The sequence below is a fragment of the Schistocerca serialis genome, chromosome 5 (assembly GCF_023864345.2).
Source record: "Schistocerca serialis cubense isolate TAMUIC-IGC-003099 chromosome 5, iqSchSeri2.2, whole genome shotgun sequence".
Lineage (NCBI taxonomy): Eukaryota > Metazoa > Arthropoda > Insecta > Orthoptera > Acrididae > Schistocerca > Schistocerca serialis.
The window spans coordinates 416,558,792-416,585,406 of NC_064642.1; the positions used below are offsets into that span (position 1 = coordinate 416,558,792).

The 26,615-nt window shown below is 37.3% G+C and overlaps 1 protein-coding gene across 1 annotated transcript in view; it reads right to left on the reverse strand.

The window, feature by feature from the left end:
- Positions 1-26,615, reverse strand: part of LOC126481975 (alpha-L-fucosidase-like) — a 113,994-nt gene that overhangs the window by 56,991 nt on the left and 30,388 nt on the right. The window contains exons 2-3 of the mRNA XM_050105940.1: positions 19,589-19,730; positions 1,574-1,680 (exon numbers count right to left, since the gene is read on the reverse strand). Coding sequence (XP_049961897.1) covers positions 1,574-1,680; positions 19,589-19,730 — 249 coding nt within the window. The remainder of the gene's footprint in view (positions 1-1,573; positions 1,681-19,588; positions 19,731-26,615) is intronic.

Below are 26,615 nucleotides of genomic sequence, written 5' to 3' on the forward strand. Positions count from 1 at the left end.
AAGGATTGGTAGTAGGACTATTACGTTTTTTTTACTCTATCATTAAATGTCATAGCAGAAGCTGTAAATGAAACGGTGATCATGCATGTTCACAACACATTTCTAATAATCACGAGTACATTTGCAAAGGACCTTGAAACCAGGACATGTCCAGAGATGGATAGGGTATACAAATATTTTGAGGGGTGAAACCTTTTCATAAATGGAAGTAAAACAACTTACTTAAGAACACAAGCAAATAGGGCAGTCAAAGCAGATGATCTTGATATCAATCTTTGGGAGCTCAGCATTTCAAAAGTTCATTTCAGTAAGTTTCTGGGTTTGATGATAGATAGTCTCATGACATGGGAGACTTATACAGATAAAATGTGCTAAAAGTTAGCATGAGTATATTTCTCATGAGAAAAATGTCACAAACTGTTGATGATGACGCCTTGCTAAAAATGTTTTATGCTGTAATTTAGCCATGTATCTCTTATGGTAGATCTATGTGGGGTAGTGCTGCTAATATACATGTAAGCAGATAACTTAAATTTCAAAGAAAGTGATCACATGCATTGGAAACCTATCACCAAGGCAGTCCTGTAGAAGTAAATTCAAAGAATTGCAAATGCTTACAGTGCCTGATCTGTACATATGCTATATGAAAGAATTATGTATCTAAAAGTAAAATGTATAGCTATGATGAACAAAAATATACATAAGTACTGTACTAGGTGTAAAGATAATTACCACATGTATTAAAACATGCTTAAGTTAAGTGACAGAGAACCTAACATAGCTGGATGTGTATTATGTAACAAACTTCCAAACACTATCAAGAACTTAAAAACACTGTCTGCTTTCAAACAAAAACTATGTCATCTGGTCTCAGCTTGTAACAGTGTAAAGGAATTTTTAGATACAAGTGCAGCATTGTGATCAAGTTTCTTAGAATATATACAACTGTATATATTCAGTTTAACTACATCTGAAATGTATAATTTTATTTTTATGGTATGAACTCATAATCTCTTTTACAAATGTCTGAAAAATTTTATATATCTAAGCTTTTGTGTAAATAACAAATACTTTGTAACACACCAGTGTAGATCCTTATGTATCAAGTATAACTACCAAAAGTCATCCAAGGATGAAAAAAAAAGAGAGACAGATGATGGAATGTCTGTCAGTGTACTGCTACTATGTGTAAATTAATCCAATATCACCATTTTACAGATAAAAGACTCTAAGCCCAAACACAAGGTGTAGGCATAGGCCTAGTGCTTCACCCATTGCACTGCTTTCAGCAACCAAAGCATTTGTTAATGGACCAATCATCTATTAGATAATGTTAATAATTTCATTATATTGTAGTATCCACTATTTCAGATTCTGGTTTCTATAGTAATTTATTATCACTGGAATCAGCAATATTTAATTAAATGCATATTATTCTGTAAACTCAAAAATTCATCTACATAATGACTGAAAATTACTGATTACCCTTGCCATACAAGTGTATGCTAGAACTTTTAATATGTACATAAGTTTATTATTACTACTACTAAAAGAATGTTTGATGAATATTTACCTAGTAGATCTCTCTGGGGGCCTACATCCACAGAATTCCAGCTGAATGAGTATTTTGATGGCCACATTGTATAACCTTCATGATGCTTGCTAGTAAGCACAACATACCTGAAACAAAACATATTTGCTATAGTTGTGGTTACTGATAGTAGGAGAAGTAGCTTCAATGCATTTCAAATAATGTGTTATGAAATTTTAACTTTCATTATCGATGAGCTTCAAACATTACTTGTAATATATACAGATAATAGTGACCAGTTTGGCAGATGGAAATAATATAAGTCAAATTAATACAGTTAGAAAGACAAACAGTTGATTTTTACAATTATATCTGTGTCATACATTATATGACTCATTTCACCTACTGGAAGCCTCTTCTTCTTAAAGGAACATTGGGTATGAATCAGTGAATGAAAGAGAAGATGGATCTTCATTTATGAAACTTCCTCTTTCTCTTTCTAGAAATTTAAAACATAACTGGAAAACTTTTTCATCAACACATCAGTATCTATCACATAAATAAAATTTGCCCAAAAGTGCTATAGAAAATAAAAAACCAACTAAGGACTCAGTTACCACAGAAATAAGAACTATCATATAAAATATACAAGAAACTTACAGAAATTATCAGATGACTAAAATATATATTGGTAGTAAGACTTACAAGAACTTGAAAAAAATATTAAAAACTTTTAGTGAAATGAGAAGAGAAGCAGAATTCCAGTGGAACACTCAGAAAAGTATAACTTCTTCTAATATCTCAAAGACAGTCTAGTCTCATAAATACGAAGCAGAAAACATTTGGCTACCATATTACTCATAAAGATGCGTAAAGGATGGTCACATTCCTTAATGTATGTGCCATATTCAATCAGTCACAAATAGGCATAATGTAGGAACCAATGGTAAAATGAGAAAAAAAATTTAAATGTCCTAAATAATAACAGAATCCTTCAAACGCTTACCCAGGGTCTGAGAAATGGTGAGGGAGAGGTGTGGGCAGCTCGCATTAGTTTTGTTGTGAAAGGTGATATAATTTTCATATTTAATGAGAAACAGCTCTGGGAATACTATTTATAATCAATATCCATTACATGCTCTGTCTATATTCAAACTAATACTGAGCTGATACATCTGTTTGTCTGGCAAGACAAGATATGAAAACAACTGGCTGTTGCTCTCCTATGTCTCTCACTGAATATGCCCTTGGAATCCCTAATTCTGTTTCAGGAAGATGAAACTGAAATCCTGGAATAACTGTATCATTGGAAAATAAGAGTATTGTAGAATTTGGTAACATATATACTAACACTGATAAGTATATGTTGAAAGGTCTTGAAATCACTCTGACTTTTCTTATAAATTTCGTAATGGAGGAATAAATTATTATCCAGAAAGCTTGAAAAAAAGTAAAGGCAAAGACACATGTGATACAGGAAACAACAGATTCATCACTATGACAAATACACTAACCAAAATTTTAAGCAACCAAAATGTGTAGAATAATAATCTTCAAAGAAAAACCTTACTTAGTGAATGGTGTTCAAGATGGTATCAGGAAGGGTAGAAACACCAAAATGGTAATAGCAAACTTCATCATATTTGTGATCAGAGAACTGGAAGAACATAAAAAGATCTGTGGATTATTTATAAATCTCTCTAAAGCCACTCATTAAGTGCCCCGCAGATCGGTATCAGGGTAACTATATTACAGTAAAAAAAATCAATACAGAATTTCTATTATTATAATATAATGTTAGGGATCTCACTTTTCATATTGTTTGTATCTGTGTGATTGTGTTTGGTAGGTACTTAGACTAGAAAGATTGTAATAGCTAAAAAACTAGTAAAGTCTCTGTATGTGATATGTGATTTATTCTCTCATTACGTACAATTTTCAAATCATTTGATTTGATGTACAGGAGACATGTCAAGGTTTACAAAAGAAACTTTTTTCACTTTTTAAAGGGAAATACAAAATTTTACATTATATTTTACATTTCTAAGTTACAGCTACACATGTACATAAAATAATACATGTAATACAATCCCTGTGTTCCCTGGGTAGATCCGGAGCAAAGCCACTGCAACTGTACCAAAATTTTGGTCATATACAGTGACAGTTATTTTACAATGTGATGCAGCACCATACCCAGAATACTTTTATTTTAACAGACTCTGGATGCTGATGCCTACATGCTTACATATTATTATGGCATCTGAGCTACAGCTTTCGGTATCACAAAGTATTTTGTTGGTAGCAGAACATAATTTTTAGCAATCATAAAGAAAAACAGCACAATAGTAGAATATGTTTACTATGATTTTAAATTGTGAAGTGTAACGTACCATAAGTTCAACATTAGGAATATTGTTTTTCACTTCACAGGTTTATGATACTTGAATGCAGTTAATTAAAGGGTGGTAATATATCCCGATGGCACACCATTAACTGTAGGTAATGAACTGACAAGTGACTTAGAATTAAAAACTTATTTAGAGATGGAAAGAGCAAATTAATAATTTGGAGAGAATAAGCTGTTAATGAATGCAAAGAAAACAAAATATGAATATATGCAAAAAGGAAAAAATAGCGGATACGAAAGATAATAGCATTATATTGGAGGTTGTAGAGTTTAAAGCAATTTGCTGCATATGGTTTGCGGGACTGATGTTGAACAAGTAAACTGTATTGTGCAGGAATCCCACATTGATATAACATGGAGTAACAAATTTCTTATCAGAAAAATGCTGTGTCTCTGAACAAGACACAGCCAGGGCAAAAGCACCACAAGTGCAAAGATGCGAGCTGGTACCAGTGCCATAGAGACTTGCCACTTGTACGAGTTCCAGCAGTGCCAAGGGCGGCGCTGAGGTTGAAGATATCGATTTCGCCTTGGCCAATTGCTGGCCAAGTACAATCCACCAATGACTAGACAACAACAGACAGAAGCCTATTTGGGAGATAGAAGAGCAGCTCTCACCCACTTGGTAATAGATCATTGTCCAGGGCTGACTTAGACAGGGAACGTCGTTTAGTGCACTCTTAGAAGTGAACAGACAGTTGTTATGAATTGCATTTGCTATGTACTGTGAAGATTACCTATGATTGTTTGTACTTAGTCATTGAGGGTCTTTCTTGTGTTATACAGGGTGTACATAAAGTCTGGGAAAACTTTCAATTATTTAATGCACAAGAACTAAACATTGTGCACATGTCACACATATTGCATTTTGAAGACAAACTCTGATTTTTTTTTTTTTTTTAAATGAACATTCGATATGCGAACCATGAATGACCCAGCACAAGTCAATAAGGTAATCGAATTCTTGCCATACCCGTCCCAGCATGGCATCGTCGACTGTGGCAGTCACTTCCCGTATTCTCTCCCGGAGCTCTGCTACATAATGTGGTGGAGGCAGTACGTATACCAGATCTTTAATGTGTCTCCAAAGAAAAAGGTCACATGGAGTGAGATCTGGAGATTGGGGAGACCATTTCATTATACAACTGTCCCCTTCTGTAGCACAGTCAATATGGAGTGAGATCTGGAGATTGGGGAGACCATTTCATTATACAACTGTCCCCTTCTGTAGCACAGTCAATCCACTGATGCGGCAGCTCCATGTTCAGGTACCTGCGAACTTCACGATGAAAAAGGGGTTGGACACCCATCCTGCTGTAAGATGAATGGAGAGTCCGATTGCATTTGAGGCATCAGTCATTGCTGCAATATGTCCAAGTAGGAATATCGAGTGACAGTGCTCTCGCCCAAGAAGAATGACCTGTACAATTTTTGATGTGACAAGGCACAAAAAACATTTACCTTTGGGGAATCTTACTCGAATTGCACACATTCGTGTGGATGCTTTGTACCCCAGATTCAACAATTATGCCTGTTCACTTTCCCATTAGTGTGAAAAGTAGCTTCATTGACGAAAATTAAGCAATCAACAATGCCAAGCCCATGCTCATTCAATTGTTGCAACTGCAAATAAAACTCAAAATGCTTGTCTTTGCTATCATCATTTAGCTTCCGCACTAGCTCCAATTTGAATGGTTTTATAGAAAGCTTCTGTCACAGGACTTTCCACACTGTCATTCGAGCCATTTAAAGTTCACGCGATGCATGATGCACTGATTTCTTTGGCCTCCTTATGAATGCCTCTTGTATGCGCTCCACATTCACTTCACTCACACTGGGATGTCTGCTTCTCTTTGCCTCGCACAAAAAAACCCGTCATAACGAATTTATGGTGCCAGTGGTAAATGGCCTTCCTTGTTGGTGGCTTCTTACCATACTTGGTTCTAAATACCCATTGAACAGCTGTAGCACACTTGTTTTTGTCAAACTCCAACACGCAGAAAGCTCTCTCCGCACCTGAACTCGCCATATTTGCAACTAGCACTGACTATCAGCAAATTACCAAACTATGCTGTGGTGGTATACATGAAAAAAAAAACTTTCAGGGTCTCTCTTCAAAATGACATATGTATGATATCTGTACAATGTTTGGTTCTTGTGCAATAAAGAAATTGGAAGTGTTCCCAGACTATGTACACCCTGTATTACACGCAGTGTTGCAAACTTAATAATTCAGCTAGTCACAAAGATAAGTAAAACTTTTAGCTCATTTGTGTGACTATGTTACTAATTTGTTGGAGTATTGTAGAACCTTCGTTCTCCTATCCTGTTATCTCACCCTGGGGCATAGCTGTGTAATAGTGGCAAGGAGAAATTGTCTTAGTGGGGTACTGCTCCAGAAGCCATTTCACGAACTCACAAACTTGGCCTACCTTACTAACAGTGGCAACTTGGCCTCCCCAGCAGTAGCAATGAGGCCTTTATGAAACGGGCATCATGTAAATGTTGATAATAAGACACTTCGAAAAATATGTTAAGACTTTATTAACCTTCACCTATCAAACTGAACACCTGTACCAGGAAATGTAGAAAATTTTCTCTTATACAGACAGTACAGCTATGAAACAAATATATTACATTTGTTGGAAACTTATGCCACCACACTCAAGCAGAAATGAATTTACAGAATTAAAAATGTTAACATTGACTTCATTGTGAATATACACTGAGCCGAAATATTATGACCACCAGCTTAATGGCTTGTTTGCCTATCTTTGGAACAAAATACATAATTGAGTCTGCATATCAGCAATCTGACAGTTTGTCGAGGTATGTGTCATTAGATGTCTACGGATGGGTCATGTAATTCAAGTAAATAACAGGCCGCTGATTTGCGTACGCAATGATGGTACCTGATGGCAACCCAGATGAGTTCCACAAGAGTTATACCAAGAGAATTTGATCATCAAAACAACAGTGTGCATTCACTATAATGCTCCTCAAACCAATGTAGCATGGTTCTGTCTCCAAGACGTGGACAGTTATACTGCTGAAAGATGATATCATCATTGGGGAAGGCATGAAGCATGAAGGGATTCAGGTGGTTCACAGGTGTCAGTGTGTCTTCGATTACTACCACAGATGCCATGCAAGCACAGGAGAATGTCGCCCATAGTGTAGCACTGCTTCCAACAGCCTGCATCTATGGTACAGTGGATACTTTGAGCTGCTGTCACCTCGATGATGGCATTCGCGGAGACGACTATCGACCTAGTGTAGCAAAAATGTGATTCACCCGAAGAGCCGACAGTTTCCACTGATTGACAGTCGAATCCTGATGGTCCCACAACCACTACAATCATAACTGATGATGTTGTTGGGTCAAGATGTAGACACGTAGCAGTAGTCTGCTGCGGAGCTCCACGTTCAACAATGTATGAAGAATGGTGTGCTCTGAAACACTTGTGTGTGCATTAGCATTGTGCCCTTTTTGAAGAGATGCCACAGATCACTATCTATCCTGCTTTACAGAGCAGATAACCTCTGAACCCCACAATCTGTGAAGAGTCATGGACGTCCAACCATTTAGCGCCTAGTAGTAGTTTCATTGTCCTTCTACCTCACGGTAGTAGCAAGTAAACATTCGACCAGCTCTGCTATTTTCAAGATACTCACTCACAGTCTCTATGTAAAAATAAACTGCCCTTTGTCAAAGTCACTTACCTCAGTCAGTTGTCCCATTTGCAGCCCAGCCTTTGTTAGGGTCAACCCCTGTCCATGTCTGCTCCACTTACATTCTTTTGTTACCACAACACGTGCCTGCTGTGCCACCAGGTGGCATCCAACATCATGGTGGGCAGTGGTCATAATGTTCCTACATTTCTTGGGAGGTCAACCTGATCTTCTGCAAAGTCAGCTTCTACCAGTTTTTCCACTCTTCTAGACATAATTTATGTCAGTATTTTGCAATCATGGCTTACTAAACTGGTAGTTCAGTAACATGTGCAGTTTTCAATTACATTCTTCTTGAATTCTGAGGGTATTTCATCTGTCTCATGTATCTTGCACATATGGTGGAATAGTTCCATTAATGCTGGCTCTCCCAGTGATCTCAATAATTCTGAGGAAATCTCTACTACAGGGGCTTCTTCTGACAAGTCTTTCAGTGCTCAGTCATTTCTCCTTGCAGTAACATAGCATGCACCTCATTTTCATCTATTTCCTTTTAACTTTTTATTTTGCCTGTATAGTCCTTCCATATGTTTCTTCTACGTTTCTGTATTCCCTTCTTTGATTAGTTCTGGAGTCAGCATCTATCTAGTTATGCTTCTTTTTACAGCCTTGCATTGCCCTGTAGCCATTTTTGCTTAGCCATGTTGCACTTTCTGTCAGTCTCATTTTTTTCATGTCTGTATTCTCTTTCACCTCCTTCATGTGCTGCATTTATAGATTTTCTGCTTTTTTTCAGTTAAAATCAACATCTCCTGTGTTATCCAAGAATTTTGGCTGGATATTGTCCTTTTCACCTGTTCAATCCTCCTCAGACTTTACTATTTCATCTCACAAAGTTATCCGTACATCTTACGTAGTATCCCTTTCCCCTGTTTCAGTCAATCATTGCCTAATGCTCCATATAAAACTCCCAACTACTTCTAGTTCTTTCAATTTATACACATGCCATTTACTTAATTTCCTAACTTCATTGGCTTTTTATCAGTTTTACTCTGCAGTTCATAACCAATAAATTATGGTCAAAGTCCACATCTGCTCCTGAAAATTTTGTACAGTTTAAAATATAATTTTGAAATCTCTTCTTACCATTCTATATTCAGTCTGAAATCTACTAGTATCTCCAGGTCCCTTCCAATACATACAGCCTCCTTATACAAGGAGCTTTCAGTAAGTAATGCAACACATTGTTTTCCTCAGCCAGTTTCAGTTGAAAAAAAAAAGTGGAATTTGTTGTAGGACATCATGGAATACTTCCACTTCAGCCCCTATAGTTTCACAAAGTACTGATAGGTAGTGGCACTATACACAGCCTTCAAAATGGCATCTGTAACAGAGATGTGTTCCAAGCAGATAGCTGTCATTGAGCTTCTTGTGGCATAAAACCAGAGCATCTCAGATATTCATAGGCACTTGCAGAATGTCTATGGAGACTTGACAGTAAACAAAGCATGGTGAGTCATTGGGTGAGACATCTGTCATCATCAACAACAAGATTGCACAAAACTGTCTGATCTCCTACATGCCAGCTAGCCGCATACAGCTGTGACTCCTGCAATGTTGGAACATCTAGACATTCTCATTCTCGATGACTAATGGATCACAGTCAAAAACTTTGCTGCACAACTGGACATATCCGTTGGTAGTACTGATATGCTCATCCACCAGTTGGAGTACTACTAAAAAATGTAGACCACTGATTTCCTTGATGTCTAATAGAAGATCATTAAAAGCAACAAAGGACCATCTGTGCAGAATTTCTTGCATATTACAAAGCTGATTGTGACACTTTTTTGTTGAACATCATCACAGGAGATGAAATACATATTCATCACTTCAAACCAGAAACAAAATGGCAATGTATGGATTGATGCCACACCATCCTTCCTCTGAAGAAAAATTCAAAGCCACACCCTCAGCTGCTGCAGTCATGGTGATGGTCTCCTGGAACTCTGAAAGGGTTATTCTGTTTGATGTCCTCCCTGATGGTGCAAAGGTCAACTCTGAAGTGTTTTGTAATACACCTCAGGAAATAGAAGAAATGACTTCAGCATGTTCATTGCCACAAAAATGCAAATGAATTTCTCCTGCTACATGACAAAGCAAGGTCTCACATAAGCCTCCACGCCTGAGAGAAGCTCGTAAAACGTAATTGGACTGTTGTTCCTCATTGACTAAGCCTGGATCTCACACCTTCTGACTTCCACCTGTTTGACCAAATAAAGGATGCACTCTACAGGAGAGAGTACATGGATGATGTGGAGGTTATTGATGCAGCAAGTCATTGGCTTTGTCACTGATCAGCAGAGTGGTAGCTTTTGGCCTACATGCCCTCCCAGTAAGGTGGTGTAAGGCCATCACAATGAATGGAGATTATGTTGAAAAATAGGGTTTTTTAGCCAAAAGAGTGGGGAATAATATGGTGTATTGAAATCCTGAGTAAACCCACCCTGCTTTTAGAAACAAAAATTAGTTGTGTTACTTACTGAATACCCCTCATACAATTCTTAAGTCAAGTGATAGCAGCAGTTAACTTATGCTCTGTACAAAATTCTGCTGCCAGGGCCTTCCTCTTCCACTCCTCTCCTTCAGTCCATGTTCTCCTACTATTTTTCCTTCTCTACCTTTTCCTACTATCAAATTCCAGTGTCCCAGCACAATAAAACTCCTGTCTTCCTTAGCTATCTGAGTAATTTCTTTTATTTCATTATACATTATTTCAATCTCTTTGTAATCAGCAGAGCTCATTAGCATATTAACTTGTACTGCTAAGGTGGGTGTTGACTTTATGTCTATATCAGCTACAATAGTGCATTCATTATGCTAGTCATACCTGCATTCCTATTTTCTTATTATTAGACATAATCTTGCATTACCATTATTTGATTTTGAATTGATAACCTAGCACTCACCTGACCAGACGTCCTGTTCATCCTACTACAGCAGATCACTAATTTCCACTATATCTAACTTCAACATATCCATTTCCCTTTTTAAATTCTCTAACCTACCTACTTGATTAAGGGATCTAACAGTCCATATTCTAACTGTAAAAAATCTGTTTTGTTTTTCCTGAAGATGACGTCCTCTGGAGTAGTCCCCACCTACAGTTCCACACGTGGGACTATTTTATTAGGTGCAGAAGTATGAAACTGGAATTTGGTTGCCATAATTACACATCTGTTGTTTGAAGCTGATAAACAATATTTTAATGAAAATAATCTCTATTGTTATTTATACATTTCTCCCAACTCTCTGGCAGGCTATGAATGCCACAGCAAAAGAAACAGTTCTTCTTTTGAAGTGAATGAGTCAGTGAGACATTGTCATGCATTTTCATATAAAGTGAAGCACTGTTCAGCGAGAGAATACTTTGATTTTAAGGATTTTATGATGGGTGCTACTTCTTTGGGAGACATGTGTGTCATTTGCATTTTACTGAAGTTATTTGTAAAACTGGTCTCAGTCACTCCACTGTACTGTTTACTGAACCTGATAAACCCAAGTTGTCAGTAACAGAAACAAAGTACTTGTTTAAGATGTTTGCAACACTACTTGCACTTGTTATCAATGTCTCATTTTTTTAGAGCTGTCTGTTACTTTTCCTTTTTGGCCCCACCTCTGTCTGTCTTCATTATATCCCATATAGTTTCTATTTTGTTGCCAGGTGTAACTATATTTTTCTCTTAATAAAGCTGCTTAGATTCCTGGATTACAGTACTCTTTGTACTGCATTGCAATGCTAACATCAGAGCTGATAGTAGATACAGTATCCTGACGCAATAAGGAAAACTGATTTTGTGCACTGGGCGAATTACAACTGGATGAACCTAATTTTTCTGCAAATTTTTGAATGTCTCCAGTTTCAATCAGGGGCCGTTTGCATAAACTGTATGCATTAAAATCTGGTTTCTGGTTGCCTGTTTTATTAATGTGAATGTCATTTTCACCGTGTCTCTCTCTGAACATCTTTTGTTTCTACCCTCCCTACCCCCAAAACACTGCTATTCTGTCACTTGTAACATTGGTACTTTACCACTTGCGATAGTGTGACACCCCTCCACCGAACTACCTAACACAAAGCTTTCTTTTTGATGACAACTTTTTCTGACTTCTCACTTCTCAAACAGTTTTTGAAAGTTAGTTGTGTCCTGTCATTTCCCATCATTTCCCACTTCTCTTTCCCCTTCTCCCTCCTTAATCTTTCCAGATCTTCTTTTGCCTTCTGTAGTTCCACCTGAAGGGCAGCAATCTCTCCTTCTGTTCTGCAGTCTTCCTATCTCTGCAGCAAATCCTACATAACCATTAAGCCTTGTTTATTTCCCCAGTTCCCACATCACTAAAGTCACCCACAAGAAAGAAACTGCAAGAACCCTCACACTGCACCCCAGAACTAACAATCCCATGGACAGTCAGACATTTCTCACTCATGGCATACAAATTTTAGCTTTAGTCTAAATTAAACAAGATTAACTTCCATACTACTCAATTAATATCTTCTATTTCTTAGAATGTTTATTCCTAAAGTTCAGATACTAACTCAAAACTTCCAGAGAAACAGAAACAATTAAATCTGTATTGTTTACATGACAAAACAAAAGTAAACAGATAACTGAGCTTACACTTATGAACTTTTCATTTATATCAGAACTTGGCTACATATTAGAGACTCAAAGGGAATAGCATGTAAGAATACACTAACAACAGAAACTGTACTTTATTGAAATAATCACTTAATGATTAATGGAAAATCTCATATAAAGATGTGAAACAAATACTAACAAAGAGATAGAGGGCTAGCCAGTACTTACCTCAGCTCAGTAGAGCTGATAGATACACAAAACAGAACAGAAAATTTACATTCCTTGCTTTCGCAACGTTGTTCCTTCATCAGGGAGGAGAGAGGGGAAAAAAGGGAAGAAGGGAAAGTGGATTCAGTTACTCACAATCTATGAAGCAACAGGGAAAGGTAAACAGGGAGGGAAGCAAGGATGGAGGCATGGTTGTCAGAGGGAAGCCAAAGATATTCTACTGTTAAGTACTGTGCCAGCTTCAAACCAAAGAGGATGCATACAGAAGTAAAGAGGTATATAGTATAAAGATAAACACAACTATGTAGGATGAAAAGATGCATGAATGGCTAAAGAGGAGAGGGAAAAAGGAGAAGACTGGAGAGTAAATGGGAGTGAGGTTGGTTAATGTAGGTTCAGTCCAGGGGGATGGCGGGATGAAAGGATATGTTGGAGTGCAAGTTCCCATCTCCGCAGTTCCGAGGGACTAGTGTTGGGTGGGAGAAGCCAAATGGCATGTATGTTGTAGCAGGCTCCTAGGTCCCTAGAATTATGCTGGACAGCGTGCTCTGCAACTGGGTATTGGACATCTCCTAGGCGGACAGTTCGTCTGTGCCCGACAACTAAACTGGCTGAGCGCATGAACGGGCATAGTAGCAGAGCATGCCATCCAGCATAATTCTAGGGACCTAGGGAACCTGGTAATGTATGTGACATTTGGCTTCGCCAACCTAACACCAGTCCCTCAGAACTGCGGAGACGGGAACTTGCACTCCAACACATTCTTTCATCCCGCCATCCCCCTGGACTGAACCTACGTTAACCAACCTCACTCCCATTTACTCTTCAGTCTTCTCCTTTTTCCCCTCTCCTCTTTAGCCATTCACACATCTTTTCATCCTACATAGTTGAAATAATCACTTAAAAAGTTATAAAGTTAATTTTGTGTTTGTTTGCAGATACATGTCTGTAGTTCCAATATACGCTGAAGTGCCTGTGTTACAATACCATAGCAAGCCAATACAAGAGCCAAAACAAAATGGCGCAATCCATTGACAAAGTTGAGTGTAGTGCAGCAATTAATTTTCTTCATTTGAAGGCAAATGCTGAATTTTTGGATGTGTATGACAACAATGCACCATTATATGGCACATTGGGCAGATAGTACAGATGCTTCCAGTTTGATGAAGTAAGGATGAATGACAAAGAATGAAGTAGCAAACCAGTTTCCCATGAAGAACAAGGAATCAAAGGTGAAGAGGAGGCTCTGGTGCTCAAATACTGGTGTATTGCAATCAAGGTAAAAGTGGAGAAAGTGAAAATCTGTCATGGATAAATTTTCAACATGATATTTTGAAAATGAGAAAAGTTGTTGCTTTCTGGGTTCTTTGACTGTTCATATCCATTCAAAAACCCTGCCAAATGAAGGCAGTAGCAGAAATATTGCAATTATGTCAGGCGAATCCAGATGCACAGAATCAGCTATCCATGCCTATACCAAAGAGATTGTCAGGAGTCTCGACACTAAAAAATGTGTAGTAGGGATTAACTTAGATTTATCTAAAGCTTTTGATACAGTAAATCACAAAATTCTGTTGAACAAGATGGAGGCAATAGGTGTAAGGGGAGTTGTGAAGCAGTGGTTTGAATCTTACCTTCAAGATAGAACTCAGGTAGTAGAAATCATCGCAGAACATAAAAATCAGAAAATCAAGTGGGTCTCAGATGCAAAGAAATTGGAAATAGGTGTCCCACAGGGCAGTGTTCTTGGTCCCTTATTATTCTTGCTTTATATAAATGACATAAAAAATCCTAATATTTCTACCAAAATAATGTTGTTCGCAGATGACACTAGCATAATTATAAGTGATGATAAAAAATCATTAACTACCACAACTGATATAGTCCTGAAATATATTCAACATTGGTTTAATGCTAATGAGTTAACACTTAATCTAAGTAAAACAAATTATATACAGTATGGCAAAGCAACTCAAGATATGGACCTCCAGTTAAAACTAATGGATAAGAAGATAGAGAGTGTACAATCCACAAAGTTTTTGGGAATGCACATTGATCAAAACTTAAGCTGGAAAGACCATCTCAAGTACTTATCCCAAAGGCTCAATTCGGCATGTTTTGCATTGAGGATATTATCTAGAGTATGCAGCACAGACTGTACTAGACTCGTGTATTTTGCTTACTTTCAGTCCATCGTGTCTTACGGCATAGTGTTCTGGGGTAAAACTAAATCAAGCTTAACAGAGATCTTCAAATTTCAGAAAAGAGCTATACGAATCATAACACATAACTCTCCAAGAACTCATTGTAGGCCCCTTTTCAAAGAACTGCAAATACTCACAATACCATCACTGTATATTTTTAAAAGCATTCTGTGTACAAGAGCACATATGAAAAATCTACGTACAAATGAGGACTGCCATAATTATAATACTAGAACTTGTAAGAATTTGTATGTAGAAAGGGTAAGGACAACACAAACCCAAAAGCATGTAAGTTATTTTGGAATAAAAGTCTACAATGCTCTGCCAGTGTACATGAAGGCAATAATAGATGAAGTAAAATTTAAGACTGAGCTTAAAAATTACCTTTTAAGCAAAACTTTCTATGACATAGATGAGTACTTTGATTGTGTGTAAATTTATTCCCAAAAATTTTAATTTATATGTCTAAATTTGTACTTTTAAAAAATGCCTTGAAAGTGATATTCCATTATTATGTCTGTAGTACTTGTACTAGTATGATAACTTTGTTGTGACAATTCCTACATCATGTAAATGATATACAGGAAGACAATAAAATGAAATGAAATGAAATGAAATGAAATGAGATGACTTAGTTAGACCCCTGTTACTTGCAGACAAATGTATAGTGTATCACTATGACATCTAAACAAAGGAGCAAAGCAAACTTCAGAAACATGTGGAATCACCACCATTGAAAAAGGCAACAACCCAACCATTACTGGACAAAATGATGTTGAGAGTTTTCTGGGTCTGTCATGGTGTGGTGCTAACAGATTATGTTGATAACAGGGCAAACCATCACAGGAGCACACTATCAGATTTCTTGACTATGTCACAAGAAGAGTGTTTTTGCCCATTTTATGTAGGACACAGTCACACATGCTGCTCCTTTGAGCTAACAAATTTTGCCTCCCCACATATTCTTCTGATATGGCACACAGTAATTTCTTCGTCTTTCCTCAGATGAAGAAACCATTGTATGGCAGGCATTTCCAGAATGATGATACAGTGATTCGCAAAGTGTAATGTTTCCTAAAAGGGCAGACTTATAGAACCAAGGACTTGAATTCTTAAGGTGATAATTAAAAATTTATGAGTACCCACTGGTATCTCAACTTCTTTGGGGTTTACCTTGATAACAAGTTACAATGGGGTAAATACATGTACAAACCAATCAAGAAGCACATCCCACATATTTTTGCACTTAAAAGTACCTTTCAGTGTGTTTACTTGGAAAGAAGAGTATATTTTGCATATTTATACTTCTTGTTGCCTAGTGAAATTCTGAGTTGATGCAGCAAAAACTAAATAAAGTATTTACTCATCAAGAGTGAACAGCATAAACGTTGTTTGAAGTGTACAACTATCACATATTATGAAGGCTATTTTCAATGTCTAAGAAATTATTTCTATGTGAAGCACGGGATGGGATTGCAAATCCTGGAACAAAGGCTTTGACAAGTTTTTGATGGTGTTGAGGCATAGTCATGCAGTATTTTTTTTAAAAAAAGTGAAACATCATTTGACTGTGTATTATTATATTTATCTTTTGTATTATGAAGATTTTGGCTTTTATGCCATTATCAAATACAATGCTAACAGCTCTTTGGCCATTATTCAGTCACATCTGTTAAGACAGTCCAAAGCAGATAAACAAGGCTAACACATGTCTTTAATGTGTATCTTAAGAACATGAGTTAGCCATTTTTACCTGCTATGAAATGCCTTAACAGCTTAAAGGCATAAAAGCTGAAATCTGGATAGTATGAAGGATACGTACAATAATTCACAGTTAAATGGCAATTTACTCTTTTAAAAAGTTCTAACAAATGTTGCTGGCACAGAATAAGAAATTGAGGACCTCTGCACATTTAAAAGAAAAAAAATCTCTTATTATGCATTTCTCTGACCAGTTTCCTGATAACCTAAAATCAAGGATTGAAAACTTGTTGGTAGTGTGACAACAAACTATGTTCACTATTATAAGTCTCTTTTTCACAGCATTTAGATGACTTCCATTCTTTGATAAATATGAATGTAGCTACATGAATAATAAGCAAGCATTAGTATACAAGATAGTGACAATAATGTAGACAAAGAAGCAGCAGCTTCATCTTTTTTTTGCTTCAAAGTAGCGTCTTTCCTCCTAATTATTAGTTTGTAAAGCATAAAATGTAAATAGCAGTTATGCAAAGTTTATTTTTTGTACAGTGTACAAAATTATTTTCTATCAGAAGCTTCTCTTTGTTAATGTATAATTTATCTTGGTCCACATCACTGAAGATTCGACTTCATCATGGGACCTATGAGACATAATGAACGAATTAATGAACCTCATTCATATAGTACCAATAATCACCTCTTCTGTGTGTAAATTAAACTGGAAAATATGTGGAAAGTTAGTTACATGTTCCAAGGATCACTTTGCACGATAGCTCGTGATGATGTAGAACTAGTCATTTTACATTTACATCACAAATTAATTTGTACATATGGTTATATTATGAAAATTTCGAAGTTCTTGTTGTTGTTCTTTCTTTGATTTATTTATTTTACAAGGAGAAAATAGATATACAAATGTGAGTTAGTAATCCCTGTCCACCAGCTTGTACACATTATGGTAATAGAAGCTCTTCTATGGAACAAGGACAAAATTCTTCAATTTGTTTTCAAATTTTACTTTGCTGTCTGTCAGGCATTTTATATCACTGGGTAAGTGATCAAAAATTTTTGTTGCAGCATTGTGCACTCCTTTTTGTGCTTAAGACAACTTTAATGTGGAGCAACGAATATGATTTTTCCTTCTGGTACTGTAATTATTTACATCATTGTTCCTTTTGAAATGTAGAGGATTATTTACAACAAACTTCACAAGGGAATAAATATACTGTGAAGCAGCAGTCGAATGCCCAACTCCTTAAACAAGTCTACAAGATGATCATAGGCAAGGACCAGCTATTATTCTTATAGCATGTTTTTTCTGCAACAAAGACATTCTTTCTAAAATATGAGTTATGCCAGAACATTATTTCATAAGACAGTATTGAATGAAAATATGCAAAATATGTCAACTTACTGATTTGTCCTTCCCCAAGTTTTACAATGATTCTAAGTGCAATTGTGGCCTAAGTTGTTTTAGGAATTGCAAAATGTTGTTTTTCTAATTTAAATCCTCATCAATATGGACACCTAAGAATTTTGCAGTTTCCACCACTTCCAGCATGTGAATATGTTGGTTCTTTTTAAACAATGGAAATCCAGGATGGACTGTAATAATATTATGAAAAGGAAAGTTGCTACTCACCATGTAGCGGACATGCTGAGTCGCAGATAGGCACAACAAAAAGACTGTCACAAATGAAGCTTTCTGTGATTAAGGCCTTCATCAACAATAGACAACACACACACACACACACACACACACACACACACACACACACATACACACACACACACAAATGCAACTCACGCACAATACTGCAGTCTCAGGCATCTGAAACCACACTGCAACAGCAGCACCAGTGCTTGATGGGGGTGGTTAAATATGATCAATCCATTGGTTAGCTCTACCATCATTCCCATAAAACTTTGTCTTGGAAATACTACCATTCACACAGTCAAATGCATTAGATTGTTTGCAGAAAATACCAACCAGTGCTATTTTAGTATTGAATGCTTGTAAGATATGGTGAATAAACATGTAAATGGCATTACTAACAGAGCAACCCTTCTCAACCCAAACTGTGATTTTCTGAGGATATGATTGTTGATAAGATACTATTCTAGAATATATCACCTCAAAAAGTTTGCAAAATGATGTCAGCAGCAAAACAGGTCAGTAGTTATTTGTATGTCTCTTATTGGCTATGTTAAAGAGTGATTTAACAACAGTATACTTCAGTGACTCTGGAAAAATGTCTTGCGTTAGTGATGCATTACATATTTCAGGTAAGACTGGGCTTGTTATATGGGAACAAATCTTTAGTACTTTATTGGAAACACTATAAAAACCAGATGAGCTTTTATTTTTGAGTGAAAATGTTATATTCTTAATTTTAAAAAAGAGAAGTTGGTAACAAATACATATGACTGAATTTATGAGAGTCATGTTTTGAACATACTGCTGCAATTTTTCTCTTGAACTGTTTGTCACCTTGCTTTCCACTATATTTAAGAAATGATTATTAAATACATTTGCTACTTGTGACGCATCATATATAGCCCTACCATTCAGTCCAACAGTGATGTCTTGTTCAGTGGCTGGTTGTCCCGTCTCTTGTTTCACTACATTCCATATAACGGTACATCTGTTGTCAGAATTACTAATTTTGAACATTATGTGCATCTTCCATCATTTTTAACAAACTTTCTCAGTAATTTTGAGCAGTTCTAGTAGTGTGCAACCACTGCAGGGTCCCTACCTGTTCTTGCCAAAATATACATTTCCTTTTTCCTTTCACAAGATACTTTAATTCTTCTAGTGATCCATGGTTTTTTTACATGGCTGTTTAGTGTCCTTTCTGATCAGCTTATGCTGAAAGCTATTTTCAAGTAATTATATGAATTTATCGTGGGATAGATTAAATTTTGTGCTAGCATTTTGTTCATTATAACATACAAAGATAATAAAGTAGAACATATGTCATCCAGGAATCCAAATCAACAAGAGGAGGAAGTGAAGGTCCCTCACTATGAGAATTTAAACAAGTACTCATTTTCATTAATTTGCTATTTTTAGCCTTAATTCTGACATAATCATATCATTTTATATTTGCTGCATTCATTATGAATAAAGATTTCATTATTTTACATAATCATTGTCTGTCACTGGTTCATGCTTGAAGATTTAGAGCAGCCTACTTACTTTGCACCAGAGCTCTGGAACAGTTCTGCCCATTCTTCTGGATCATAAAATTCTGCAGTGAAATCGCTGGCGAAGTCTTGGTAGGTGAAGCCAGGCTTATAATTCTTTTCCATAAAATCAATGTACTCTTGATTGTTTGAACCTAAGAAAGTTGAAATGTTACAAAATTACACAGTAATTATCTGAAATGAAAATTTCTTTACTAATTATAGACATATCTGAAAAGTGTTATCATAATGTAAGTATAAACATACATGTTAAGCAAGACGTTAGGTGTTCAGTAGGATGCCATAAAATACCAAAAAAGAATAAAAAGTAAGCTTTTTTAATCACATTAGTCAGAATTATCAGTGTAAAATTTGGATTTTGCTTTGCACATAATTCAAGTGGGTGATATACTGAATGTTTGCTCATCAGATAACAAGCAAAACAAAAGGTTAAAATATTTTAGAGAACATGGTTAGGTTTTTCTTGGGATCTATGGAAGTGAAAGATAAATTTAATTATAAACAATAGGCATCACATGAAACTCCACTGTAATGACTTATAACTACATTCCCTCAGAAAAAAAGCTGATGAAGACTAACATGTGGTAAAGATGGAAGATGATTTTAAAGACAGTAAATGCTCTGCATCTAGACTGTAGATACTGAGTTTTAGTTTAATATTTCCAAATGTCTTGTAAAATGAGGGAATTTACAATGATGAAAAATAAAGTTTATTTAATCTACATCTACATTTCTACATTTATACTCTGCAAGCCACCCAACAGTGTGTGGTGGAGGGCACTTTACGTGCCACTGTCATTACCTCCCTTTCCTGTTCCAGTCGCGTATGTTCCGCGGGAAGAACGACTGTCTGAAAGCCTCCGTGCGCGCTCTAATCTCTCTAATTTTACATTCGTGATCTCCTCGGGAGGTATAAGTAGGGGGAAGCAATATATTCGATACCTCATCCAGAAACGCACCCTCTCAAAACCTGGCAAGCAAGCTACACCGCGATGCAGAGCGCCTCTCTTGCAGAGTCTGCCACTTGAGTTTGCTAAACATCTCCGTAACGCTATCATGCTTACCAAATAACCCTGTGACGAAACGCGCCGCTCTTCTATGGATCTTCTCTATCTCCTCCGTCAACCCGATCTGGTACGGATCCCACACTGATGAGCAATACTCAAGTATAAGTCAAACGAGTGTTTTGTAAGCCACCTCCTTTGTTGATGGACTACATTTTCTAAGGACTCTCCCAATGAATCTCAACCTGGTACCCGCCTTACCAACAATTAATTTTATATGATCATTCCACTTCAAATCGTTCCGCACGCATACTCCCAGATACTTTACAGAAGTAACTGATACCAGTGTTTGTTCCGCTATCATATAATCATACAATAAAGGATTTTTTCTTTCTATGTATTCACAATACATTACATTTGTCTATGTTAAGGGTCAGTTGCCACTCCCTGCACCAAGTGCCTATCCGCTGCAGATCTTCCTGCATTTCGCTACAATTTTCTAATGCTGCAACTTCTCTGTATACTACAGCATCATCTGCGAAAAGTATATAGTAACAGGGTAAGCAATCAGTGTGTAACAATCGTATAGAAGATGTGTGCTCATGCCTCTCTATCACCAAAGAGACAACTCAATCTCAGATTCAAACTGAATTATTTGGCTGTAAACAACTCTAATGTTGTATAAGACATTATAAGTACATAAATAATTACCATATTCAAATAATTTATGTATATAAATATTATTACATATGTATTACTTATCATATACTCACCTCATATTTGATTTTGTTATACAAATTATGTAGACTACAAATTAAGTTGTAGTAAAAGGATATCCTTTTTTCATTTTCTACAAAGTCATTTGTGTTATAAAATGCCTTTTCTTTCAACTACCGGTACCACTGTATCACCATTTTAAATTCATTTCCATGCTGTTCCCTTGTGTTTTATGGTATGCTGTTGAAAAATATTTTGCCAACATGTAAAAAATTACTTTTGACTTTTCTTAATCGAGTCCAAGGAATTTCTAGTAAGTTTTTGTTTCTAGTTCCATATGTGTGCATATCTGATCTAATTTCACATGTTGGACATTCTGTTTGGTGTGCATAAGTACTTTGAGTATCTGCATAAGTACATTGAGTATGTATAGACTGGGGACTGTAAGTATTTTGTGCTCGACAAAGTTTTGTGTGCAAAGAGTTAAGTTACAGTACTGAACCAAAACTACATGTTGTGGCTTTCTTCTACCACAGAAAGACTTCTTTTGCCCCATCAGTTTCCCCAAAGTAGTATTCCATATTGTAAGTGTGTATGGAAAAACGCACAGAATGCCATAAACAGAACTCTATACTCACACAATCCTCCAGTTTCTTTAGAAGATATAAAACTCCTGCCAACTTACACACAACTTTCCTGTGTGGGTATTCCATTGTTGGTGCTTCAACATATGATGCAGCAGAACACCTTAAATCTGTTCAACGCCGAGCAGTAAGTTGGTGCATGCATCACATTAACACTCGATGAATATCTTATGTCAATAAGAGGAGCTGCGTTTAAATGACTCTGATATTATAGTAAGTTTTGATGTGGCATCTCTCTCTTCACTCAAATTTCTGTGACCAACTCATTATGGTTAACTGAGGTTAAGTTTTATGTAAAATTAATGAACATATTTCAACATCTGTTGACTTCCACTTACTTTTTGTTCAATCACTTGTTCTGTGAACAGACAAATGGAGTTGTGATGAGGAGCCCTTTATCACCCATTGTTGCCTACCTGCATTAGGAAGATTTTGGGGGGTGTCATACTTTGGTCAGATCATCAGGACTGTGGAGGATAAGTGTAATAAGTGAGTGGTTGGAGTTGAAGATCAGACACAAGCACTGCAAGATGTGACAGATAATCACCCATGTACTACAATGATGATGAAAATTTCAATAAAGACAAGAAGAAAACTTTTATTGGAAATTGCAAGAAACAATTTGTTCATTGAAACAATCATATCCAAAATCAAACTTTGTAATACCTAAATTAAGGACCTGGGAAACATGGGGAAGAAACATGAACAAAAAAGACTGATCTCAACATACTGTCAAGACAAGTCCTCTCCATGGACATCACCTTATTGTACCAATGGCTTTGTGGGGGGGAAAGTTTGTTATGCTAGCAGTAGCATAGCTGGACAGGTCTCAGCAGATGAATCCAATGAAGCATGCCCCACAATGAACCATCTCTACCCACACTCTTTTCATGTTCCTTTTTCATAGCCCTTTTCCCCAATTTATGATGTGATCCATACTGAAGGTGTATGTTGCATAGAAAATGTGATTTGAATGGAGCCACAGAGGTACCTGCTGACCTCCCCGAGCAGTGAGGCTTTCAATGGTATGGGACTCTGATGGTGTCAACAAGATATATCCCCAATTCTCATGTGACCAAAATGGAGAACACAGAAATAGATTTAAGATGATGCCTCAAAAACCCAATCATCAGATGTTGAACCAACAGAAGCTGTTTCCGCCAATGGACTGGGGGTAGACCCATCCGAGGAGTGGAAAATATCATGGAGAAATTGGACTACACCAAGATCAAAAACTTGTATTGGGTTCATGGGAGGATACTTTTAAGAGACCAAAGAGAGAAGAAAGGCAATGAAGTCTTCCTAAGAACAAGTGGAACCAATTAAAAGTCTTGAACCTAATATTTCCTAATACTTCTTAGAAAAGACTGTCTCAGATTAAAAAGGATGAACAGACCCCTTTTACTTCCAAGACAGGGATGAACAAAACAAGGAATGAGTCCATTACTCCCATTTCCTAGGATAATTGGATCCAAATGAGCTAAGGCAGGAAACAGGGCAATGGACCTATAAGTAAAGCTGTCTCAGTATTTAGGATGCTGGTAATACAATAGGGACATCCACTTATAACACCACCTCACAGCAAGAGGAGCTTGTTTAGAGGGCTATACACTGCAGAACTTTCCTTGGGAAATGCTCACACATCCTCTACACAGTCTCAATCCCTCCCCATGCAATTCCCATATTTTTGGAGCCCTGAAGAAAGACTTCTGTGGTTGTTGATTTGCTTCGAACAAAGAGGTACACTCCTGGGTACAATCATGGTCCTACAAGCAACTGCAAACATTTTTCCATGAAGGAACTGACCATCTTGTCTAACAGTGGACTAAATATATTAACAGTTATGGTGGTTATTTTTGAAACAATGAAAATTTTACTTCCTTTTTTCTATCTGTCACATTTTCACTTGACTGCTCCTCTACAGGGGCCACATCAGGCCAAAGAGGAACTGGAGGTAAGTTTTACACTAGAAATCTAAAGACTCGGAACATGTATTCATGTTAAGAATGGGATTTCATTCATGCTGATGGTAAACTCCTGCTCCAGGGATTTAATGACTACCAGGGTGAAACAACATGAGGGATGAAGCATGAGGAAATTTGTTCTGGCCTCAGCTTACTTTCCTTATGAGGACAACGTTCCTCCTTCCCAGGAAGTGAGGACATTAGTTGGTTGGTTGGTTGGTTGGTTTGGGGAAGGAGACCAGACAGCGTGGTCATCGGTCTCATCGAATTAGGGAAGGATGGGGAAGAAAGTCGGCTGTGCCCTTTCAGAGGAACCATCCCGGCATTTGCCCAGAGTGATTTAGGGAAATCATGGAAAACCTAAATCAGGATGACCGGATGCGGGATTGAACCGTCGTCCTTCCGAATGTGAGCCCAGTGTCTAACCACTGCACCACCTCGCTCGGTGGGACATTAGTAGACAGCTGCCTGCAGCTGTATAAACAACTACTCGACTGTGATGCTAGTACTCAATCCTGGTGTGAGGAATCAGTGACACCAACAGCAGGAGTGATTACCTACTTGAATAACTTTTGGAGAGCAATCTAGAGATCTTGGATTTGAGGAAGAAGCCTACCTTCATAAATAGAGGGGAAGAAGTATGTAACTGACATACCTTTCCAAACCATCTTAATAAGCAGTTATGTCAGACAGTGGTACATGGGCTTGAAAAAAGTGTTGAAAACCTATAGGAATCCCAGGAAAATAGACTGGGACTCACATAGTGCAGACCTAAACTCATAAAATAAAAACTTCAGTCACCAATCCAATAGACTTAGAGGAAATGGCAGACGATGTAACATCTACCATTGCAATGAGGTGACAAAAGTCGTGGGGTACCTGGCAATATCATGACTGATCTCCTTTTGCCCAGTGCAGTGCAGAAATTCAATGTGGTAATGACTCAACAAGTCAATGAAATATTGAGCCATACTGGCTCTATAGCCGTCCATAATTGCAAAAATATTTCTGGTGCAGGATTTTGTGCATGAACTGACCTCTCAATTAAATCCCATATCAGATGATCTGGGTGGCCAAATCATTCGCTCATATTGTCCAGAATCATGAACTGTTGTGGTCTGATGACATGGCACATTGTCATCCATAAAAATTCCATTGTTGTTTGGGAACATAATGTCTACGAATGGCTATAAATGGCCTCCAAACAGCTTAGCATACACATTTCCAGTCAATTATCAGTTCATTTGGACCAGAGGAATCAGTCCAGCCAGCTGCTGTGGCCAAGCAGTTCTAGGCACTTCAGTTCGGAACCGTGCGATCACTGCGGTCGCAGGTTCGAATCCTGCCTCAGGCATGGATGTGTGTGATGTCCTTAGGTTAGTTAGGTTTAAGTAGTTCTAAGTCTAGGGGACTGATGACCTCAGATGTTAAGTTCCATAGTGCTCAGAGCCATTTGAACCATTTTGAATCAGTCCATTCCATATAAACATAACCCACACCAATATGGAGTCACCACCAGGTTGCACAGAGCCTTCTTGACAACTTGGGTCTATGGCTTCACAGGTTCTGCACCACACTTGAATCTTATTATAACTCATACCAACTGAAACTGGGTCTTATCTGACCAGTTCATTGTTTTCCAGTCATCTATAGTCCAACTGATATGGTCACAGCCCAGGAGAGGCACTGCAGGCCATATTATGGCATTGGCAAAGGTACTCGTTGTCATAGCCCATTAATGCCATATTTTGATACACTGTCCTAATGGATACATTTGTTGTATATTCTACATTGATTTTGGTGGCTATTTCATGCAGTGCTTCTTGTCTGTCAGTACTGACAATTGTATCAATGCTCCTGTTCTTAGTCATTAAGTGAATGCCATCAGCCACTGCATTGTTTATGGTGAGAGATAATGCCTAAAATCTGGCATTCTTGGCACACTCTTGACTCTGTGGATCTTGGTACATTGAATTCCCTAATGATTTCTGAAATGGAATGTCCCATGCATCAAGCTTCAACTACCATTTCACATTCAAGTCTGTTAATTCCCAATATGCAGCCATAATCACATTGGAAATCTTTTCACATAAATCACCTGAGTCCAAATGACAACTCTGCCAATGCACTGCCTGTTTATACCTTGTATATGGCATCTGTATAAGTGTAAATTGCTATCCCTTGACTTTTATCACCTGAGCATATAGCTTTGTACTTATAAAACTATCCAATCACCACTAATTGCACACACAGGAATGTACCTGGCATAACAATGATATTGAATTGTAAAGGAGGCAGGTAAGAAGACTGTTCAATTGTGCAACACAGAAAGGACAATGGGTACAATATTGGAAGGCTCTTTCCAAATACAATCTTGATTAAGCAACCAAAATAATCAATTTAGAAGGTATTTTGTGAGAAAGTGGATGGCACAGACCAGACTTCATAAAATCTTCACAAGAATAGCAAAAAATTCATAATGCACAATTAGAAAGGGGGATTGTGGGTGTATAACTACAGTACATGAGATGCTAGGTATGCTCTTCAAGATTCACTTCCCTCAAGGCCCTTGGCAGATGCTACAGACCAAGATTCAGTCCCTGTGAGGTACTGATTTACAGGTAACCAATGATGGAATTGGGAATATGCCAGACAATGTGTTGATTTCAAGAAGATCCAGTAGGTGGTGG